The sequence below is a fragment of the Passer domesticus genome, chromosome 3, assembly GCF_036417665.1.
Source record: "Passer domesticus isolate bPasDom1 chromosome 3, bPasDom1.hap1, whole genome shotgun sequence".
Lineage (NCBI taxonomy): Eukaryota > Metazoa > Chordata > Aves > Passeriformes > Passeridae > Passer > Passer domesticus.
Window position 1 is genome coordinate 72513706 of NC_087476.1, and position 24476 is coordinate 72538181.

The 24476-nt window shown below is 36.3% G+C and overlaps 1 protein-coding gene across 3 annotated transcripts in view; it reads right to left on the reverse strand.

Moving 5' to 3' along the window:
• Positions 1-2439: 2439 nt before the first annotated feature.
• TTC13 (tetratricopeptide repeat domain 13) overlaps positions 2440-24476 on the reverse strand; it is a 39320-nt gene continuing 17283 nt past the window's right edge. For 2 of the 3 annotated variants that reach the window (XM_064413889.1, XM_064413891.1), the window contains exons 9-23: positions 23840-23922; positions 22586-22727; positions 21208-21382; positions 20627-20783; positions 20239-20369; positions 19736-19868; positions 19168-19260; positions 14872-14955; positions 13371-13455; positions 10982-11091; positions 9484-9619; positions 8735-8814; positions 7517-7595; positions 5975-6054; positions 2440-2605 (exon numbers count right to left, since the gene is read on the reverse strand). In XM_064413889.1, coding sequence (XP_064269959.1) covers positions 2482-2605; positions 5975-6054; positions 7517-7595; positions 8735-8814; positions 9484-9619; positions 10982-11091; positions 13371-13455; positions 14872-14955; positions 19168-19260; positions 19736-19868; positions 20239-20369; positions 20627-20783; positions 21208-21382; positions 22586-22727; positions 23840-23922 — 1692 coding nt within the window. In that variant the 3' untranslated portion in view covers positions 2440-2481. The remainder of the gene's footprint in view (positions 2606-5974; positions 6055-7516; positions 7596-8734; positions 8815-9483; positions 9620-10981; positions 11092-13370; positions 13456-14871; positions 14956-19167; positions 19261-19735; positions 19869-20238; positions 20370-20626; positions 20784-21207; positions 21383-22585; positions 22728-23839; positions 23923-24476) is intronic. The other variant, XM_064413890.1, reaches the window with a different exon arrangement.

Below are 24476 nucleotides of genomic sequence, written 5' to 3' on the forward strand. Positions count from 1 at the left end.
TCCATAGCGGGGGCTGAGCGGGCCTCGCGGCCCTCAAGTGTTCCTGCCCGTAGCGCTCGTCTCCCACAGCCCTTCCCCTTCTTAGCCGAGGAGGTAAGCTGTAGTATTCCCACGCCGCCGGGGCCAGGAGCATCAGGAAAGGACTTGCCTCAGCTGGCAGAGGAGCACCGTGGCCAAGAACCTGCCTTTCCTCATTCCCTAAATAAGTCGTACGTGTTTCTTAACACGATAGAAGACAGCAGCTGCTGTCAGAAGAGAGAGGATGCCTGGCACAGGGCTTTTGACCAACTCCACCAGTTAGGGTGCAAGACAGTCGGAAGCCTCTGTATTAATTTGATAGTAAAGTTGCAGCCTAAGTGCAACAAGTCTGTGCAGTAGGCGTTATATTGGTAAAATAGATGCGTAAAGGCTGAAATAATTAGGTTTTCTGGTCTCTACTGTACAAATGCTCATTTCTGGTAACAAGTCCTTATTTTGGCCAGATTCACCGTGGTCCCACACACAAATTCCCAAAAGATGACCAGTCTCCCTTCCACAAAACAAACAAACAATAACAACATCAAGTTTACCTAAGACAGGTAACTATGTCAGAAGATTTATGTGCAACTAGATCTATTTTGACTTTTGGCCTAGGTAGTTACAGGGGATTTTTTATTATCTGCAAGATATATTACAAAGTAGAACAGATACTGAGGTTCAGATTAATGGTTTTTCACTGCTTAGCCTATTTTTTTTCCTCAGTCTGCTTTCTTTAGTATCATTCTTACTAGATAAATGAGTGGGACTGCCATACATTAATGTTCCCATTTAAGAGTTCAAATGGTATCACCAGACCAGCTGTCTAAAGTGACACAGAAGAGGATGGAAACTGACAATTAGATTTCTCCACATACTTGGTTCTTTGGAGGTAATTAGTTTCCCAAGTCATCACATACCAGCCCAGTTATATAATCCTGTTTTGTTTGTTAAACTTGTTTGAGAGCACTTGACTTGAGCTCTGTTTCTTTCTTAGTCATCTGCATCACGCCCAGAGAAGGAAGCCTTTAAAACACATTTGCAGGCACACACACACACTCATAAGAGGTGTAACACACATTACTCTGAACCCTCCCGTGATCTCCCATTAATCTCTTTTGTCTGCCACCAGGGGGTGGGGACATTGTCAGTCACAGGAGTAAGAAATGAGGACAAGGAAACCCAGACGATTGCATATGGTTTGTTTGTCCAGGCAGGTTTTTCCTTCCCCACCATTCCCTTCTCCACTCCCTCTGGTCTAAACCCCAAAACAAAACCCCTTCTTTTTATAGTTCCCAAGACTGTCTGGTCAAATGCCAATATAACTCCCTATTCTCAATGAATAATACAAGGCATAACAAAACTTAAAGAGGCTTGGAAGATCACATTAGAACACAATCAAAGTATAAAGTTAGGCATATTTTCCAGGCTGCTGTTTTTCCAGGAAAATAACAATTCTTTTCCTCCTTAATGAAATGTAGTAGAGGTTTCTTAAACTTTTAGACTTTCAAAGAGAAGAAGCAAACAGTGCTTATTTCTAGTGGGATAGAAGAAGGTACTTAAGAACAGAATATTGGGAATACCTGTGTCACAAATGGACAGCATCCCAATTCTTTAATGAAAACTTACAAGCCTCCTTTATCTGTACTTGCAAAAAAATACCTACTTTTGCCCTTTACAGAAATTCTGATCAAGAAAGTTTAGAATTCATAATTCATTAGTACTAAACATACAGGCGGTCAAATTTGCCTTTATTATGGTTTGGTTAAGGAAACCCACCTTTCCAGAATGCTGCCAAGTCTGTCCAACAAAAAACAACTCAAGGAACACTAGCTAGTGTTCCCAAGGTACTTCAATCCTGTCAGTCTGTTAATAACTTCTGCCAACCATCACCATCAATGGGTATTTGGAAAGGGAGATTGTTTCTGACTTTTACTCACCAAGAGCCTAACTCCAAATAAATAATTGGTTTGGTTTTGTTTCCTAAGGATGTTTCCCTGAACCCCACTCTTTTAAGCTGCCATCTGTTCTTTCACTGGGCTGCACTACATGAAATGCCTGTGTATTCTCCAGTTACTCACACATGGTAGAGCTCTTAAGTTTTCTGTGCAGAGGCTTTGGAAAAAACCAATGAGAAGTAGTATAGCGTTATTTCCAATGAAGATAAATTTTCTAATTTTTTTATTAAATAAATTTTCACCTGTAGTATACCTGATCAAGTTTCTTACTGCTCTTCAGTTTGGCCCCTCAATAACTATTTCTGTTAGTGTGTCTTAATATGAAAAAGCAGTTCTACTTCTTTTTTCCTCTTTAATATTGTTGGTCACAGAAAGATTTCTTCTACTGGTGATAAACAGTCAAGTAAGTTTGTTCTATTACAAAAAACAAAATCAAACCATTTTGACCATAATTAGCCTTTCAAAATAATTTGCAAAGCAGTACCTCTTGGCTTTTTATTTGTATAAATTATACAACAACTATAGTTTTTTTTAGACAATGAGATGAGTCTGTATTTAGTACTTCAATCATCGTTCTCAGGGTTGGAAAAGTCTCTGATATGGATGGTAGGCTCTTGTAAGAAGGTGAAATACTGAAAGACAAAAGAAAAGTTATTTTTTAATGAGTTTTATAATTTACTTGCAAGTTAACATATTAACTTTGTTAACTAGACTTCTCCTCATCACCTTCTCTAACAAATTTGGGACCTGTGTGAAGAATCAACCCCTTGCAGGCTTGGGGCAGAGCAGCTGAAAGCTGCTGGGCAGAGAAGGACCTGTGGCTGCTGGTTGACAGCAGCTGAACATGAGCCAGCAGTGGGGCCAAGAAGGCCAGTGGCATCCTGGCCTCTGTCAGCAATAGTGTGGCCAGCAGGACCAGGGCAGTAATGGTCTCCCTGTACTCAGCACTGGTGAGGCCACACCTCCAGTCCTGTGCCCAGTTTTAGACACCTCACTGCAAAAAGGACATTGAGGTGCTGGAGTGAGCCCAGAAAAGGGCAATGGAGCTGGTGAAGAGTCTGGAGCAAAGTCTTAGGAGAAGCAACGGAGGGAACTAGGATTGTTTAGCCTGGAGAAAAGGAGGCTCAGGGGTGACCTTATTGCTCTCTACAGGCACGTGAAAGGAGGGTGTAGCCACACAGGGGTTGGTCTCTTCTCTTAGGCTAACAAGGGACAAGACCAGAAGAAATTGGCTCAAGTTGTGCCAGGGAAGGTTTAGATTGAATATTAGGAAATACGTCTTCATGGGAAGGGTGAAGACATTGGCATAAGCTGCCCAGGGAAATGGTGCAACCACCATCCCTGGAAGTCATCAGAAGTGTGTGGATGCAGCATTTAGGGACATGGTTTAGTGGTGAACTCAATGCTGGATTAGCAGTTGGACTCAATGATCTTAAAGTTGTTTCCCAACCTTAATGATTCAATGATTCTCAGAATCTGTTGTTCACAAACAGCTCTTGCTTTTCATGATTACTCCGTCACCATACAGAATGAAAACAATGTCTACATAGAAGAGCTTTCAAAAGCAGCAGAATTTAAAAAAAAAATGTATTGATTTAAGTCTTCCAGCCTTATTTACCACATCTACTATTATTTGGCTACCGCAGATAAATTAGCCACTCAGGCTAATTACCTTCATATTATTACATCAAGTCCTTTGAGCCGTACTTCTTCAGGTTTCTTTTTTCCCCTCAGCAAAGTCAACTTTAGCATTTTCTCCCCTCTGGCTCATTTCCTCACCTATTATACATCTCTAATTTGACCCAGCAATTTCCTAGGTTCTACTACACTACAAAATGGTATTGGTTAAAAATACATTGTTTTGGCAAGGTTATTTTTAACACAAATTACTTCCCTGATCTGGTTTGACATGGATTCATATAAGTTTCAACAGTACAGCTGAGGGAGTCAGAAACACTTGGGTAGCACTGAAATGTCTTAAGCTGACTTTACTCCCAAGAAGGAAGTTTCTCTTTGGTAAAGATACGTCTTTAAAAAAAACCAAACCAAAACCAGCATAAACAGAGGATTAATAAAGAAGAGTATGTAATTGAGAGAATTACAGAAAAAATTGTGGGAAGCATAAATATTTTATATTTCCAAGACAAGCATGTCTCAATATTTGTGCAGACTACTTCTAATAAAATCCACAACTTGCTGCACCAGTAGTTTAGAAATGTCACTCCTTAATGAATACTGAATTTTACTTATAAATAAGTAAATTTTTAGCCTGAATTTGACAAAGATATCCTTGAATCATATTAGCCTTCTTCCTTTAGGAAGGGATTTTATAGTCTAGTGAAATTCACCAGGCTCAGAACCTCTGATAATAAAGTTAAATAACACACATCAGTATAGAGATGTCTGGCACTAAGAACAGCTGCAGAGTTCCACAGTCTCTAGGAACTTGGACCAGACCTCAGGAGGTATGGGATCTAAGATCCTGTACAAAGCAAGGTCAAATCAGGGTGTCACGACTTTATCCTGCCAAGTCTAGAAAATCTCCAGGGGTGGAGACTGCACAACCTCTTTAGGCAGTCTGCTGATGAAAAGATTAGGCCAAGTCTAAATGTTGTTTCAACTCATGCACACGGCTTTTTGTCTTCCCACCACACACTCACAGGTCCTGCAGAGCTGCTCTTAGATCAAAGTCTGATCGTCTCCAGACTGAACAAGCCCAGTTCTCTCCTGTTAAGGCATGTGCTCCAGACCACTGGCCATATTGGTGGCCCTCTACCAAATTTTTTCTGGTTTATTATGGTCTTTACTGCAGCCGAATGCAGTATTTTAGGTGTGGTCCAAAGTGCTGAGTATCCCCTAAATCTGATTATCCAAACATCATCTTAATCCATCTAGTTGTCCTTACGTCCAGACTATAATGCGCTGTCTTGATATGAGAGTACTGTGGGACCCTTGCTGAAGTGAAAATAAATAATGTTGATTGTTCTCATCATCCCAAAAGTCATTTTTTACCACAGAGAACCATCACTGGGTCACAGAATGTTTGGTAAGCTCACATTGCCTGTTTTCTGTGACTTTTTCCTTCATATCAACTGAAATATGCTTTCCTACAGGACTCACTTCATGACTTTCCCAGGGATCAAAATGAGGCTGACCAGCCTATAGTTTCCTGGGTTTCCTTTTGGCCTTCCTGAAGAGGAAGTAACCAAGAATGTCCCCTGCTGTGCACCATGTTTCCAAGATTATAGATGACCCTGTAAGGACCTTGGCCAATTCTCTCAGAACTCTGTAAGTGTCCTGACCCTGACTTGAAACATCCTAGAACTGGTGTTGTCTTTGGCCTGATTTTTAGATTTTGTATGGGGAATAACAACTAGGGGACCAATCAAATGCACCCAATTCATAATATAAATTCCTTATCAATGTATGCAGTATTAAGTTATAAATTCATATGAAAATAAAAAATTTGAAGCATTACACAAAAGTCATGCACCTACACTAAGTAATGGAATTCTCCATATTTTAAATGCCTACCTACTTTGAAAACACTTATTCTCCGAATCAAAACAGAACTAAAGGATAAGCAAATTACTTTGGATATACAGTTTGAAGAGACCTGTAGGAGTTTTAGAAAAGGGTCAAAAATTTCCCCTTGCTTTGTTCACTCATTGCCAGATATACTAATGATAAGCCATAATATAAAAAGACAAATTTGACCCACTGGATAAAAGGAAGAAAACATTAACCCAAATAATTTCCTAAGAAGATAATACTCACATAACTGAATGTCTAGACTACTAACTACTCTGTTAGACTAGAAATACACTACTGTGTGTGTAAATGCAAACCTTCTCATCAATTCCTAAACAGTGTTAGAAGATACACTGAATCCTTTACTAAACTCGTAATTTCTAAGTGACATTCCTCAGTATAGGTTTGAATTTTACATAGAGTATTTCGTATTTTATTTCCCCATTCCTCATCTAAACAAAAGGATTTACCTTTTTAGATTCATCCAGCTCCTTGCTATTTTGGTAAATGCTTCAGACCCTGGTGCTGTCATGGCTTCAAAATCAACCAGCTGAAAATTCAAGAAAACAAAAGAAATATCAAGAAATTACAGAATTTTTAAGTTCTCTAACTTACAGCCCCTAAGGAAGGGCTTTGAGGACTTTGCTACCTATGTTCTTGGTAAGACAGGAGTAAGCTTACAAACCAGTCCGTGCCCTCACCACCCGTTTGAAGCATTCAAGCCAGGCACTAAAATTCTCTGTGGGGTTTGCACACTCCAACACAACCAGTACTGGAAGCTACCCTGGCCACGGCTACTGAATGACTTGCCAGGCAACAACAGGACTCTTGGCTACTGTGCACCTTTGACTTCAGAGCAGCCTGAAAATGCTTAGCCCTTCTAACAACTCAAGCAAAAAACAAATTCCAGTTTCATTCCACAATTTCTTCCACGTCATGAGAGCTTTTCTTAAAAAACAAGTTTATTTGTATTCAGGCACACAGGAAAAATCCTCAAATGTAAAGATGTCCCCAGTATTCCTGTAAGTCAGAAATCCTGCTTAGTAATAATCCTGAAACACTGCCTGCACAAAATCAGTCAGCAAAATACTACTCTATCAAGTCCTAAGAAAATACTTAAGAAACCCCACAGAAGTGTTTTACCTTAGCTTGAACTCCCACAGAATGGGGAAGGTACCAGCTTAATAATGTACTGAAAATAAGCTTTCTTGGTGCTAACCAAATGCTGCTTGCTCTTAAAAGCTACTAGAGTTCATGGCACTCAAAGGAGTACATTGTTTTCAGGGCTTTCTAGAACAAAAGAGAAAATCACCCTTTCTTCAGTTATCCATGCAGGGTATTTTCTTCAACAACTTGGATTCTTACTGGAATTTTACTGATTCTTTTGACAATACATTAAAGAGACAGAGGTGTTCTCACTCCTTTCATGCTGAAAAGGTAATACAGCTAACAATCCCCAACTGTCGAAGAAAACTAAATCCTTTATTAAACAATGTGGTATAATACTTAAATGGAGTCACTTGAAAACTAGGACTTGGTTTGATTTCAGCAGAATACAGAGGGGAAGGAGAAATCAAGAGAAGTTGTAATCAAGCCCTAAAAGCTCTACAATACACTGAGAGTACAGACAGAAAATTTCTGCTGTGCACCAGAAGAATCACTGATTCTGCCCCAGTATTCTCAGAACTCTTCGCAAAGCAAGCTGAAAAGAGCAGCTCAGCACAATGGAAATGCTTCAGTAACAGATCTGTAATTCCCGTTGGACCAAACTACAATTTGACTAATCCACATTACTGCAGATACCATCTCCAAATTCACCAGCTGTCAGAACAGCAATGGAATTTTCAATACTCTCTCAGGCTGCAAGACCTCATAGCATGCAGCTGACCCATCTCCAGCAAATAGGCATGCAATTTCTGTTCATTCTTACAACTCTTTCCCCACATTTACAAGTATTATTTCCTCCATCAACACTGAGTTAATGTATTGATATTTGATATTTTGATACTTGCCTTTCCTTTAGGGATTTTTCCTGATACTTCTTTTCCACTTGCCATTAGTGCTCCCATGATCACTGAATAAGCTATCACACTAAAAGAATAAAATTAAAAGCAACAAATGGAGTAGAAGTCTTTCCATAATGCTATTTTAGACTACAAAAGAAATGAAACATAGTATTGTTTCATAGAAGGCTAGTAAGATTACTGTGCTAGTAACTACTATAATTAGTTATTTTAGAAGAAAATAAACAAGCACAAAACATTTAAAAAGTGAAATCACTGTAACTATCCAACTACACTAGAATGAAGTTATGATCCTATGGAGTTTTACTACTGTTTCTACGTAAGTCAGAACCATATTTTCAGACTTTGGAGTGCTTGACTCCCCAGGGCTGAAAACAGAGCAGACTCATGTTCCCAAGACAATCAGCTGTGGCCCAGAAGTGTTTATGAACTCTACTCCAACAGAGCTAGAGGCACTGTAAAGCTGTTCAGCTATTTAATTTTAACTTAATTTTTAACTGTGAATCTCAGACAGAATGTCTCTTTATATTCTATAAGATAAATGCCAAATCTGATTATAAAATCCCGAAATCTCAGGGTTTTTTATACTGAACTGTATCTAGAAATGAGATTAAAGATGTTAAGTGCTTAAGTGCTTTGTGGAACAGAGATTCAGAATAGTCTTAGATGTGAGCAGGTTTGCATTAAATTAGAATTCCAGTTGAAGAGTTTTGTGATATATGGAATTTTATCCTAGTTTCATTTGGTGACCTTAACAGTTACAACAATTTACTAAAATAATATTTTAATGTACTTCATTAAAGTAAGTTATGCCAAAGTATATTTCATCTTAAATACACATTTCAGAAAAACTTTCTAAGTGAAATTACAGTGGTGTAACACAATATGGATTAGAAAACCAAGCATTACAATTTACAAATAACCCTTCTCAATGTGTGAGCTGATGTTGATAAATATTGAGTTGACACTACTCATCATTTTAAATACACATGCAGCTATGAATAGTTACCATTAGCAATTCCAAACTAGCTCTTAAAACAGTACCAAGTCAGTTCCCATTGTCACAGCAGCACAAAAGGACAAGCTGTGCAGAGCACACAGCTCTATTAAAATATTAATATTCAAAAATACATTAAGATACTGCAAGGCATGGACATCATACAGCAGGCATTCAAGGTAACAGACATGATGAATACCAACACTAACCTGGATCCTCTTGAAAGTGGCATTAAATTATAGAAGTAATACACTAGTGACAGGATCAAGTTGCAAACAGCATCTACTTCCTAAGAGAAGAAAAAAGCATGAATTAAAGATAATTTAATAGCCAGGTAATACCTTACAATGGTACACATTGCAAAGTCTTACATTACCACAAGTATATTTTAAGAACCATTTCAAATGTAAAAATGTCAAATTATGAAATTGAAGTCTAATTAACAGAGGTTTGAACAAACTACTTTGTTGTATCTTTAACATTTGGGTGAAACACAGTTCATCTACACACCTATTAAAGGATGAAAAAGAAAAAGCACAAGCTCAAATGTAGACAGACTGTCCTAGCACATCAAATCAACACAAACACCATTCTAGTGCTTCTCACGAATTTTTTACTCATCTTATATGTAACCACCATGAGCCAAACCCCAAACAGTACTTACAGGGATGATGACAAAGGTGAACACAGACCCATGAGAAAAATAAGAAAAAACCAGAACACACTGGTAATACTGAGACCTTGCCTGGACACTCTCTAGTACTGCAGGCAAAGCCCAGCAAATTTTAAAGTAACAGATAGAATTATAGCAATTTCTTATGGTACTTGTCATAACTTGGTTTAAGTAACTTTATCTCCTATAAACTCTGTCAAAAAGTATTAGCACTAGGACTATTAAACAGAGAACATAAAAACATAAAAGGCTTTTCTAATGAATTAATTCCTTGAACAGCCTTACCCCCAGCTCTGCAGATAGAATTAGAATTTTTCCTTTAGCTGTTAGATCCTTATAAAGTGCATCTATTTCTGCATGATACAGCTGTGTTCTCTCTTCTGTCGTCTGAGTTTCTACTGAAAACAGTATGTTCCCCACTCTGTTAAGCAAATGAAAAAGAAAAGGAGGTAAGACATTTTTTGAACAGAACTCGATGCATATCCATGGTAAACTACAAATCTACCACAGTTACACATCACCTTTTTCTTACATTCCTTAAGCAGGAGATTATGTGCATTACTTCCCATTTAATTTAAAAAAACAAAAAATCACTGAATTAAAGATGCTACATTAGATCCTAAGTTTGAAAGGATATATAAAGTCTGCCACCTGATCACAGATGAAGTATTTCCATTGAAGAACACCTGACAAGCATTAGTGTTTTACTTAAATTCTGGGTAAAAAATAATAATTTAAATTTAAAATGAAATTTTAAAATATCTTCACATACTTCAGATTTTTGTATAGAATGTAGAGTGTAGTTTTCTTAATTTCTAAACTACCAAAACAGGATTGTTTTAGTATAAAGGAGTTACAAACTATGGATCAAAACAGATTGAATGACACTGAACAAAATTTATTCAGAAAAAAGTTAGGCTATTTACTGACACCAAAATGTTTTCCTCAAAATAGTGAGGCCATATATTTAATGCCCTTTCACCATATATAAGCCTGTGATGTAGAATGTAAAATTAAAAACAAGAGGTACATTAACATTTTAGCAGGGAAATTTGGATTCCATGCCACTCATTGAAAGCACACAAATTTTGGGAATAATCACAATGTATAGAATTTTAAGCTTTTTTAATTAAAGTTTTTATTTAATAGTTTGACAGCACTTCTGAGCTTCAGACTTGCTCAATTTTTAGAAAGACAAGCAATCAGAATCCATAAAGTGAGACATTTACTATCTCAGCCAGAGAGTGACCCAAAGCCTCCTGATTGTATTCTCATACATTCCGGTACTATTTAAATTTTCACTTGCAGATGGAAGGTCCACAAATATCTCAAACATAAAAAAAGTCACAATCTCAAATAGAAGACAGTGTCTTCTATTCTTAGATCACAGAAATTTCCATTCCATTCAGGACTTCTCAGTCAACACAAAAGACAAGGTCTCACAAGAAGAAATGCATTTTTATATGTATAAAGACTGAGGTATTTGATATTTTTCCCCTTTAGGCATTTTATAGTCTAAGCTGAAAAACAGGGTCTCTTTTCACTTTTGTGCTCTATGTTAGAGAATCAATTCATTTCCATCATTGTTATCCAAATTCCCTTCTTGTTGAAAACACAACAGGAACCAAGCCCTCAAATGAATAAACTTTAATTATTTACAAAAATGCCACTAGTGAAAAACAAAACCCACTTTATGTGAACAGAAATGGCATTTCAGAGAATTAATTGCTAAATAGTTCACCATTGCTTAATGTACCATAACCCTTGAAAACAGCAAACATACTTATCTCCTGTTATTGTAATTGTGAATCCATCATATTCTTTCCCTTGATCCTTCAGGCTGGGGACTTTTGTGTTCACAGTGAACCCATCTCTGGTTTTACTATTAAACTGCTTTCAAAAGAAAAAAAATAGTAATATTAAAGGTAGCAGAGACAGAGACTGCCTACCTACTGCTTTGAAGCACATAAAATATATGGAGTAGAAATGAATGTGGACAAACTTACAGAACAGAACAAAGTTACTGTCAGTGACATTATTTCATTCATCCTTTATTTCCTTCTGAATGGAAACCATAAATACTGAATGAGGCACAGTGGCATTCAACTTTACAACTAAATAGTGAATAAAACACACTGTTTATGAAAAGCCACTGTACAAACAGTTCAAGTTGTACAGATTCGTCCCCAAACTGCATGTTGATGGTGACCTTCTGGTGCAGCAATGTAAATGGAAAAGCAGGAATTTGAGATCCCACTTTATGTTTACACTAAGAAGTGGCTGCATTAGTCCAAGTGTGAATTCCAGAATACAACTCAAAGCAACAGTTTCTTAACTGTGATCCAGTTTCAACTGATGTTTACTCTCATCAGAAGGAAAATATCTCTAGGTTATGAATTTTACTCTAAGAGTAACACTGTAGCCACAAAGTTGTATAAACCAGACAGTACTGCATTTAAGTAAAGCCAAAAGCCCAGCTTTCCACATACAGCATTCGCCAGCAACCCGAATAACCAAATTACATCACTATAAGAAAGACATTCATTTCATACAGGCACTAATAAAGACTAGTATGCACTAGCATTTACTCATGCAGTTATTTATATTAACCCAAAACCTGTGATCCAGGGTGTTTTGTTTCAAGAGAATCTGCATTTATTTTAAAGGAACAAAAAGTCTCTAATGAGACAGCATTGCACTTTGATACAGTTTGGAATAGGATGCAGAAGATTCAAACCAGACCAAAACATACAGGTATGGAAACTGGGAAGAATATTTGCTGCCAGTTAGACATTAACTTTGAAACAATAATGTATAGTCCACTATGTTTATATATTTTCATCATTTTCTTGGAGTAACCTGTATTTTTAAAATCCACTGGTAGCATTTTTTCTGGCCTACAATTAAAAAGTAACCAGATTGCACAACATGTGTGTCAAGAGGCAACATTTAGCTGTCCGTCCACCCCAACATCTACTACCTCTTCAGCGAAAGCTTTTGTTAAGGTTTGGTTTGTATCCATTTGGCTTCATATTTCAAAGGCAAGAACAGGACAGTAATATAAAAAGGACCTCTTAAATTAGGGTGTCTTCAAAGAACATATATTCATAACACATTGTAAAACCCAGAGAAAAATGTAGTGCTTAAACCACAGAGCTCCTGCAAAGATAATTGTAGCGCACGAGTGAGCACTAGTATCAAAAACACATCCAAACCCAGACAGTCTGTCAGGAGTAGCAGCAAGGCAGCTTCAGAGATCTCTGCTCTATGGCAACCCAGCTGCTTTGCTTAGATACAAAATTCCAATGTGGACACACAAGATAAGAAAGTAAAGAATTTGTCTCTATTTAGCATAATGGTTTCTTCCCAAATTTTATTCTGCTCCGATTAACATCCTGTACAATCCTTTAAAAAGACACACTTTGTAACTTTGTTTCCCCATCCCCAAATACTTACACACTGCTCACCCTAGATTAATTTGAAGGAATGGGGGGAGGAAAGGGGAACAACTTTTACTTAAACCCAGCTCAAGCCTTACTACTCAAGTTAAGATAAGAGTATAAATCATTTTGCAGGTCATATATCCAAAGCCTTTCTACAAAGACCACCAGCAGGAGGAATAAAACCTGCAAGTTTCCCACTCCTTTTTTGCAAAGTCTTCCTAAGCTCAAAAATGTTATCCAAAATTTCATTTTAGCTATCAGTTACAAAGAGCAACTATTCCTCCACTTCCCTGTGCCAGCCCCACCACATACTGAGCTGCACCAATGAACCTAAAAGTAAAAAGAGCTTCCATATTCCTAATCTTAACAGGCATATCAATCAATGTTTTTCATTCCTGTTGTACAGGAACAGAGTGAGCCCACTATGGCAGATGTGACCACAAACCCTCTTGGGTTGAGAAAGTTGCTTCAAAGAATTACACTTAACCTTTTTGTTTCCCATTATTTTGTTACCAGTTCACAGGCCAAGGATTGCAAATATACATCACCTATTCTCACATATCAAAGGGAAGGTCCAACCCTATATATCCAGATTTGGTGTAACCTGAGCTAGAATTTGCAGTTACCCATTTTAAGTTTATATACAATGGTTTTATTTTGAGGAACTGAATATCTCCCAGAACACATTTTATGGTTTTTACCATATATTAAAGTTTTTCTGTAATTTACCTTCATTATTGGAAGAAGATCCTCTACTTTATGTACTTTTTCCAAAGCTTCTCGAACCTCTAGCAGTCCTTTTGGATTATTAGCACTGGAAAAAAATTAAATATGAAATACAACAGTTGAACACATGTAGCATTTCTGGAAATTCATGTACCTTTAACCTAATCAGCCATAGTGAAGTAAGTTATTGAAAGTTAATTATTTATTTTCTGAAAATTAGTTCCTTTATACTTGTCAACATGATCTTCTGTATTTCAAAAAGCAGTTTTCTCCTGTATCAGTGCTACTTATTTTTTTCAGCTTCAAACCTCAATTTCAGTACTCAGATTTATCTTATTCTAATCAACTATTCTGTCTTACTCTTGCTGTTAGCCGCTTTAAAGCATCAGTGTTTGCATGAGTGTGTATGGGCAGGGGGTTCTAGGTAAGGAAAGATGGAAGTAGAAGAGAGCTGAAATTACAAATATTCTTCACAAAATACATGCATTTGGGTAGCCTCAAAGGCAAGTAAATATGCAGGCACAGCTGGATCATGAAGAAATCCATTGAATTACTGCTCTAATAATTATTAATTATATTAGACAAGATTTTTTAGAACAGAATTCTTTTAGAAATCACACCACAAATTGGTCTGGTTTAAGGTCAAATGCTACTGAGCTTACTCTGAACAAACTTCCTAGCAAGAGATGACAGACTGCCAGTTACTACAGAACTTACATATGTTCAGCAACTATGATAAATTTCTAAAACTTGAACATTTTCAACTGTTACAAGAATTTTCTGCACTTTCATTTTTTGATATTTAAGTAGCATATTGAGATTGAGAAACAGAACTCAGTATTTAATAAAAGTTACCAGGCCAAAGGAAAATTAGAGCATTTAAAGCAAAAAGTTGGGGTTTTTTTGTTATCAGAATACTGCACAGTATTCAGTACAGACACCAATGTCAATTTTCATATTACCTTTAGCCATATTATTTCATTCAAGAGTCTACAAATCTCTTCATCTACCAAGCCATCTATGTAAGAGATAGTAAAGAGTCTCTGCTCATTTAAAACTACTTGTCAAACACCTGTTTCAATGAAAATTACCCTCCATACCTTCATTTCTCTTTTTTTCCTCACTTCTTAATAAATTTATCTCAATCAAGTACAGAGTAACTGTACTTGATTCTACCAGGAGGAAACCCAACATCTTTAATAAATCATATGCTTAGAAAAATAGAGATCCAATAATGACAGAACCATGGCTACAATTTGAAAACAGATATTAGTTTCTAGGTATACTATAATTCACAGGGGTTTTTTTTTCTATTAATTTAAGTCTCTTTATGTGGCAATGAATACAATTTTCAGCAGAAATTAAAACAATCATATATGCTAAGGAAACCAGAACTTACTAAACTAAGAAGAAATCTTCCAGACTTTCTGAAATAAATATTTTGTAAAATTCAGGTCACTATTACCAGGGGAACAAAGCAGGGGGCAAAAAATTTGCAATTTACCCATGATAAACAAGGATCCTGTCTTTGATAAAATGAAGAATTTTCTCAAAGTATTCCAGGTACCGCATGTTAATGACCTGTCCCCTACAAAGAAAAGAGAGGGGTTTTTGAAGTCTTGTTTTTCAACCCAACATTCCAGGACACAAATATTACTCATTAATATTTGCAACAATTTTATTCACAGTTGCTCTGTAAATTAAAGGAATGAACCATGTAGGATTTATCTGCATGGTGAATTGCCAATCTCCCATTTGAAATCAAGATTACATAGTGAACTTGCTCAAACTCAAACTCATGTATCATTAGAATTGGTGTTCTCTGATAAACTACATTCCATGCATATTTCTCCATTTTTAGTGTGCCTGATTCCACAGATCTTATCTATATATTACAATTATCTATTTGTACAAGATATAATCTTCCCTAGACTCATAGATACAACTCAACTAGAAAATTCTCAATTTGCACATCTAGAGAACCAACATGCCTCAGTTTACATATCTGGCAATACACATGTTGATCTGCTCTGACTGTCCAATATATTCTTCTTTATTCACCTTTGTCCCTCTATATTGGAAGTATTTTTGCTTTTAATCCCAACAGTTATGAGTAGTAACTGCAAAACAAAAACATTAAGGTGTTTTATTTTCCCTTGGACTACTTAGTAAAAAAAAAAGAAAAATCAATACTAAAATGTGGTAGAAACCTGTTAGGATTATAACCACTCTGAGAGGAAAAATTACATACCATTACTGCATTTGTAGAAGTCCTTCCTCTTCTCCCAGTCTACAAAACAAGATTTTATAAAGCAAGAGTTATCGCTCTCTGAGGAAGCAAAACCACTGTCAATCACAGGAAGCCGTGTACACCTAGCATTTTCTTTCCACTTTAAGGGATTTTTGTCAGCTCAAGTCCCTGTCTAATGTCTCACTTGACAGTCTCTCACCTTAGGAGGCCTAGTCTCAGAAAGCCAGCAGAATCAGTCCTCAGAAACTGAACAGAATTAGAACACATACACATATCTGCACACAGGAAAGGGAGACAGGGAAAGTGGAAGGATGAAGACAAATCTAATATACATAACTTGCCCTTGTTGTACGTCCCATCCTTTCCCATCTGTATTAAAAAAATATCTGTACAACAGGCAGTAGCGTGTGAGTATAAGGAAGTGCATTCTCCTTTAGTGTCTTGGAAAATACCTCCAAAGCAGACCTATCTTTCATAAGGCCATCTAGAAGCTGTTGTACCAAGAAAGACTTTTAGTGGGTAGTCAAAAGGGATTTGTGTTTATTCCCATTCTTTCTTCTTGTTTAGTAAGCACTACCACCAAGAATTCAAAAGTTGCAATGCTCCAGAGTGTCTTTTTTTTTTTTTCATAAGAACATTAAGCATATCATGAATGTTTAGCTCATCACAAATCCTTGCTTTGTCTATGAAAACAGCTAAAGCTTTCCAAAACATTTTCTCTACTTTAAACCAAACTTACTAGCTTTGATCATTTAAGCCAGAAAGGAGATAAGCCAAATTCCCTTGGCTTATAGATCCTTGTCTATAGACCAACAAAGAGACGGCTGACACACTTACATCTTGAGAACATGAAGATCTGAAAGCCTATCCAAAATTTGAAGTGCAAGATGTTTCTTTTGTATCTTTTTAAAAAGGTCCCCGAATTGACTCAAAACAAACAAAAAAAGGTTTTTCTTTTCTGACACACTCCAAACATTTCGCCAATTTGGAAAAGAAAAAAAATTTAAGTCTGCAGACACTGAATGCTAATGCCTCCATGACAAGACTCATTTGACAGGAATCACGGAACAGTAGTGGACTTCCAAGGGAAAGAATTCGAGTAAAGCAAAAGGTTGTGCTAACAGACAAGTAATCCAAGTATTTCTGGCCACAGAAATTCCTGGTGTACAGTTCAGATGAAATAAACCTAGAGACAGCTTGAGCTTAGCATGACTAGATCTTTTACAAATGCTAGAACACCCAACTGCTGTTGCCACACTTCGTGTTTGACTGAACAGCTTTTATCTTAACATACGTAATAATCATGCAAACTGCTATTTGTCAGCCTAAGTCTACTGTTACACCTGTCAGGTAGCCATTCTATTTTAGAAAGAATTCAGCCTTAGTTATACAGCTGTGAGAATAACTTTCAAACCATAACCTAAATATAAAACAAAGTATATCTTCCTCAAAGACAGTCAAAAGACCTTAAATCCATCTCAGTTATCAAGAAAAGGGTATTAGCTTTGTGCCCTATTAGTCTCTTCAATCAGCAGCCATTTTACAAGCTGAGTAATGTAAAAAGGAAATTATACAAATCTACGTAATTCTTTAAGAAGAAATTATCATTTAGAAATCTGTGAACTAGAACACACTTCAAAACTAAAATGAATTAAAAAATCCCACAACCATTACCACTTAATATGTTAATTTATTTTATCCCTCACATTATGTGAAATAATCAGGATGGAGCCAAAAGCAGAAACAAATCACAACAGACAGCTGATCAAAGAAAGTGGTTATTACTTAAGGCTGGAGAATGACCAAACCAGAACAGGTTTCCAGAGTCAAAAATAATGCAATCACCATCCAGTACTAAAGCATGAGCAACTCTTAAGCCAGTGGTATTTAGGCTGCTTCCAATCTACCGTTTCTTCAAAAAAGGCAGCAAACCAGTATTTTTCAGAGAACCACTACTTCGCTATCAAACAAGCACAACCAAAATGCTGATGAGATCCCCAAAAGGCTGAGCCAAACCAAAAAGGTTAGAACTAGGTTCACTGTGGGCCTACAGTTCTGATGTTCATGAAACTTACTTCAGACTTCTATACAATGACCAAAACAGCTGCAACAGTATATCTTCAGTTTTACCAGCATTCTCTGATGAAAGGAAAACAATTACCTTGGCCACTGCAAAACCAGAGTTCCTGACACAGAGATTCTGTACAAGAACATATTTCCGCAGATTAAACGTTCAGCATTAGTTTCAGGACATTAATTTTAAGTGTTGTTACATGAATGCCTTTCTGCCAACACAGATCACCTAGAAGTTAGGCTATTACTCTCCCATTAAGAAATAAAACCATGAAGAAACAGGTGAAGTATGGAATGCATCTCTGTCTCAAAGTGCAGACGGCTGCCATTTCTGCTGCACTGTACATATGATAAGAGAGAAATGCAGCAACAGCAAAGATGGAAACAGCTTGAAGCCCAAATGTAACCCTTGGCTTGAGTGAAGAGAGAAGCCTGAGCACAAGACTGTTCAAAAAGCAGGACATCTTGCAAAGTAAATTATCTGCACTGGAGTTTAATGCTGCATTAACTACTCCAAATAAAGGAGAGGCTGCTAGGGTCCATTCCACAGACTGGAAGGAAAAGAGAGGACAAATTCTCATTAGCCTCTGCATATGAACATCAGAACATCACTATTTTTCTCTGCCTAAAATAATTCTTGAGAAGGCTTTGTTTCCCTTTTTCTCCTTTTCCAGTACAGCTTTTCAAAGAACAAAGAGATAGACATACATAAAAGCAGAATGACAGATCAAAGATTCAGTATTTCCTAGGAGGGGGTGGATTAGGATGAAACCTGACTGTATATTTACTTACACAAACACACTGTGCTCCTGTGATTGACAGTGATGTTGCCACATCGAGTCTATCACACTTGTACCACTTCAAGGGAGGTAGCACTGTCATGACTACAAATATCAAGTTTTGCAGCATGGGAGAAGATGGAACGTACAACAGTGGTTGAATATTTTAAATTTTACCTTTATGTGGAAGTGCAACTGTTACCTTTCACAGATTACTTATTCTGTCACTTTTGCTTTACTTTGGCTTGCCTTGGAAACAACTGTGAGTACTGTTTTTCCTCTTCACTGTAAATCAGTATTAAAACTAATAGAACAGCATTGTTTCAATACTGATGCCACTGCCTTTGAGAGGCAGTATTCACAAAAATTACAACTATGATGAACTTAATGAAATTTTTACATTTAAGGTTATTTGGGAAATAAAAACAGCATGTGAAATATGCATATTCTGGACCATTGTTAGATACTGCTATAACTCAGCTGTACAATTGAAATTCAGGGAAAAGAGGAAATGGTCATAAGGGAAAATTGTGCACAAATCCCAAATGTTCCATCAGAAATCATAAAATAAGTATTAAAGTAGAACAATAAGCACATATGCATTCAATACTGTAAAACGCTGTCTCACAAAGAGCTGGTAATTTCTGGTACAACCCCTCAGTGTGTGTGGGAATGCTGTTTGGTAAAACTCTCATACCTGATTAAGTTAATGTGATTATTGAAACCTCTGCTAAGGCTCCGGGCAGGCATTTGGTCCAGCCAAAGTACAGGCTGGTCAGGGTCAGCTATCCTACAAAGACAAAGGACATCAAGATTGGCACACATTTCAATCCATATAATATTTTAATGAAGCTTTCTTCAAAGACAGAACAGTTTTAGGCAAAAACTAGAATTCAGAGATTGTGGAAATGAACTTTTCCTGAGAAACGGGGCTTTTTGTTATAAAAACCATACGACTCAAACATTTGATGTTTCTGGAGTTGAAACTGTTAGTTTTTATTTGTGTTAGCTGCAATGGTCTCTCACAGATTTGCTTCAACTGGAAAATGCTATTCTGATTTTTTCCCTCCTTCATAGAAGAAGAAAAATGGAGTGTTTTCAGAAGTGCACTCCTTGTACCTACCATCCTTTTCTTTTATCAGAACTTTTCTAGTTACAGAGTGGCAGCAAGTGTTCATTTTCTTGTGCATGACTGCAGCCCTTTGGTTAGCTGGAGCACTCATCACTATGACAATCAATCCAGGCTTGCCCTCTGTGACCATTACCTTCGCCACTTCACAGCAATATCAAACATATCTCTCCACTGCATCAGTCTGGTCTTCCCATTCATCCGAACTTTGGAGTTTGCCCAAGTCCGCTGCACAGCTTGCATTACTTCTAGAGTGGCCAATCCCATTGCTGAGGTGAGGCAGGAGGACAGAAGTACCAACAACAGAAACAGAAAACCAATTAGAGCCAAATACTCAGTGTTGCACAGACAGGAAAACTGAAGTGGGAAAGCATTGTATTTACAGGAAAAGAATGGACAACATCAAAAAGACTGGGAGATCCCAATTTCCAGTGCCCAGCTAGGTCAAGAAAATGCTGACATAATTATTATTTTAAACTTTCTATCTGATTTGAAAGAACAGAGCATAAAACCAAAACTGGTTTTATGTAAATACAGATAGATTAGTTTTGTAAATACAGATAGAAAAGATACAGCATTCAATTATCACACTGACTCCCCACGTCCCCCCCCACAATTTACTGAACATTTTCAGTATACCTCTATGTATCCTCTTATTTGGCAGAAATCCCGGTGTCTCATACTGCATCATGGAACCCAGATGATCAGCCACACATATGAGTTCTTGCACATCAGGCTTATAGCTTTCAAAATTCTGAAATAACACATCTCTTACAGAGGAGAAAAACATGCATCAGACATAGCTTGGCTATAAAAGTCCTGAAAGCATTTGGCAAACAAATCTGTGTTTTACAAATCTATACAATTTGTGTGAGAAACACTTATAGGACAAAGAACACTCATTCCTCCTCCAGTCCACTGAACATACATAGTATGTTGCAGTTACATGCAATATCTCAAATTCAGTCTTACTGAATTCAATGACAGACCACCCCCTTTAAAATAGGTTTAAAAAAAAAAATCTCACTTTATATGTGGCTGTAACCCTGGTTGTTCTTCATAATTTTCTATAAGAAAAGGAAGATTTTTGGCCCAGTGATCCTTGAAATTTCCAGGAAGATCTGTATCAGTATTATACTCTGTAAGAGGGGTATCCAAATGTGCATGCAAATATCTAGAATACTCTGGAGGAAAGAAATAAAATTAAATACTGTTTGCATAATCAGTTTATTTATGCCATTACACAAAAACAGTAACCAGGTTATATGCTTATCAGTTAAACAACATGACTTAAATAAGTCATTATTTTTAGATAATATAATTTTTCTATTAGCCAATTTCCAAGATAGAAATAAGTCTTTTTCAACAAAGTATCACAACATTCTATGTTTATATAGAAATGTATATTCAATTTTTGGACCTGGCTTTTAACTGTATAAACAATTAGAATCAGTGCACTTTCTTCTTAACATACATACTCAACAGTGCTCATGAGAATGTACTGGTTTCTCTAAAATGACCATAACTACAAGCAAGCTTGCACTTTTAGGGTTCTTGAAGCATTTAAGAAAATTAAAAAAAAAAAAACTCTAAACAATTCCAACTTACCTCTGAGGTATTTCACTTTCAGATATTCTGGATTGGCCTTCTGTCCTGGTAAAGGATCATTTAACATAACTTTGGTCTGAGCTTTTATGCCTTCATAAAACTGCCCCATTGCAACATGGCTGAGACCCTTCATGTACTGGCACACTTCATTGTATGGTTCTAGCTGTAGACATCTCTAGGAGATTAAAGGAACAAAACACCCATAAATCAAGAGACAGAAAGAATATCTTCAAATAATCCAACCTGTCTGGCCAGAAGACATGTGAAGAGATTTACTGATTATTAAGATCCACTTCCATCACAATTTTCTTTCAAATGCTAGCAAACGTAAGAAAAAATATTTTCAGCTTTATCAAAGGGGAAAAAAACTGAAAATCCAAATCTTGCCAATGCAAATATGCTTTGGACACTTTGCTCTAACAATATTAGCTTCATGTTAGCTGGGTGAAATTAGGCAAAATATACTCCTGACAATATTACAAATTACTTTGGGTTAATTACATAGATAAATATCTTTTCTGTCATTTCCCCCATTCATCTCTTCAGTACTTCATGTATTAGTACACTTGTATGTTAGTCAGCTATTTACTGTAGATTAAACACACAGCAAATTCCTGTTTATGATTCAGAAATGAATGCTCCAATTCTTCCAGCAATTACATGTCTTTAGAAGAGCATCTCCATCTCAGAAGTTGAAGTATCTTTTCAATTACATCAGTATCTACAAACTGGGTTATAGAAGGTGAATATGTAATAATGCACATGAAGTGTTCTCCTTGTGATAAGCACAGACTCATTTGGAAAGGGATCTTGTTTCATTTCCTGTTTTAAGAATATGGGCATGCAAATAACATCTGCCTTTTTTTTTTTATTGTCTCCAAAATACGGCAATTATTTAATGCCAGCAGAGATAGCCAAGATTTTGGCAACATGAAAATTTTTGCAAGCACAATGAATCACAACATATGCTGAATTTTTCAGAAGAAAGTACTCTAGAAAAATTAAATAAACATTGTAACTTATTTTCAGCTGAAAATTACACACTAGTACATTTTATCTTTCATCCAATATGAAAAAAACTATGTTTCAAGTCAAAGTATCAGCAAGAACACAATTACCAGTTTAAAAAGAAAATATTTCAGTTAGTGCTTTGCTTTACAAACACATAAAACAGTTAAAGATGCCACCTTAGTTTTAGCAAGATTACATTTTTAATTACAAACGTAAGTTTTATCTTTCAAGACAGACTTCAGGAAAAAATACTTCTAGTTCAAATGCATGCACACTCAGAATGAAAAAGTTTGAAATTTTTTCATTTTATTGCACTTGTTGAATACAAGACCTTGTTAAAACATGTGTTTACTTAGGGCCTGCTTACCTTAAAATTCTTTAGTGCTTCATCTAAGCTTCCATGATGATAAAGCATCATTCCCTTGAGCTGTAATGTCTGAACATGATTTTGATTCAGCAGTAAAGCCTTCTGGAAGCTCTCTGTAGCAGCATCAAAGTTGCCAAGCTCTCTAGGTGATTCCAGAACGTGGAAAGTGAAAAATACAGAAGGCCACAGTGACAAAAAAAAATACTTGTTAAAGGCGACTTTAAGGTGTCCAAAGGAGATATCACTGAAGAGAAACACAGTACTAAAGGAAAATCTCTATAAAGAAAGCAGTAATTTTGCAACTATTCTTCTGTGGTAATAACATAACAGCTGCACAGAGTTTGTTACTCCCAGAAAAATGTACTCTGAAATACAACCCCACGAGACCACAAATCTTCACAATCCTCAGCAGACATTAAAACTGTAAAAACACATCTTTTTGTAAAAAGATATTTCTTCAGAAATGAAAGTAAAAAAGCTTCCACACAAAGCATTCTTGGAAAAAATTATCTTTGAGAAGTCTTTTTAACTTTTAAGTACAAAGACGTTCTCAAAAATTTACTAACTACTTAAAGGATGAGTAAGAAGAAAGCATATGGTGTTTGAAAACTGAAACTAACTAAAAATTTATTGACTGGAATTACTCCATGTGCAGGACAGCTGTACATGTGAACAGACAGTAAAAACAGTTACAGAGAAACTGTCATGAGAAAATTAAAATAGAAATAGTATACAATTTATTTTATCATAATTTTTTAATTCAGTAATTCAAACGAGCAACTCAAGAAAAACAAACAAGATTTTCTAGTTTTAAATACATTTGCAAAAAAGAATTTTTAGCAGAATAGTGATTAACCACAACTCTTTAGTTTTAAATAAATGCATGAACACCAAAGCTATGACATTTGAAGCAAGATTTAATCAACTATAGCTCAAGTTGTATTAACCCCTTTTATAATTTAAAAATCATTTAGCATACCTAAAACACATCTTACTGAAAACTGCCATGTAGCCAACCATTGAGTCTGTGAGACTCAAAGAGATACCACAGACTAAATTTTAAAAAAAACAAAGCAAACATAGAAATTATTTATATTGAACATACCCTGACATAGCCATATCAGCTGCTGGAGCTACCAAGTATCGTATTTGGTTCTGCACAACTTTGCAACAAATGTGTAAAACTTAGAGTGCATTTTAAAGAACACAACCAGATGAAAAATTTACTTTAAAACTACTTCTGAATATAAGTACCTGTAGGCTTGTCCCAGACTTTTATACGCATCTATGAAGTCTGATTTCTGCTTCAGAGCTTCTTTGAAGGATTCAATGGCTTCCTACAGAAAGGGACCAACAGAAAAATTTGTAACTTACTACATTCATTAAATTTCAGCATCCTCAGTAGTTACTAGCTATGGAATGTATGGTTATATATCAAAAGCTTTGGAAGGAACAAGACAGGAATTTATTACAAAATCTATAGAGTAAAAATTGTTACATAATAAATGAAATACCAAAACATTCTTTACAGTACTGACAGATTTCACTGGAATTATTTTGTCTAATATGCAATAGGAATGAGAAATTCTTTTAGTATTTTAATAGAGTTCAGAGATGAAAACCCTTCAAAGTTTGCTTTCAAAGTACAGCCTGCTCCCAAATGCAAAGCAGTCTCCTCTAACAGTCTTCCTTCTTCATTCATAATACACCTCTTAAGTTTTGGAGGCCAAAAGACTCCTTCAAATCTGCACTCTGCCTTTAATTGTCTTATTGCATTCTTTGTTATTTCCTCAGTTGGAAGCGTTCGCTTTAGGGATTACAGAGTAAGTGATCATCTTCACACAATAATGTGTACTGCTGCTATTACTGCTATTGCTGTTGTAAGGAATAC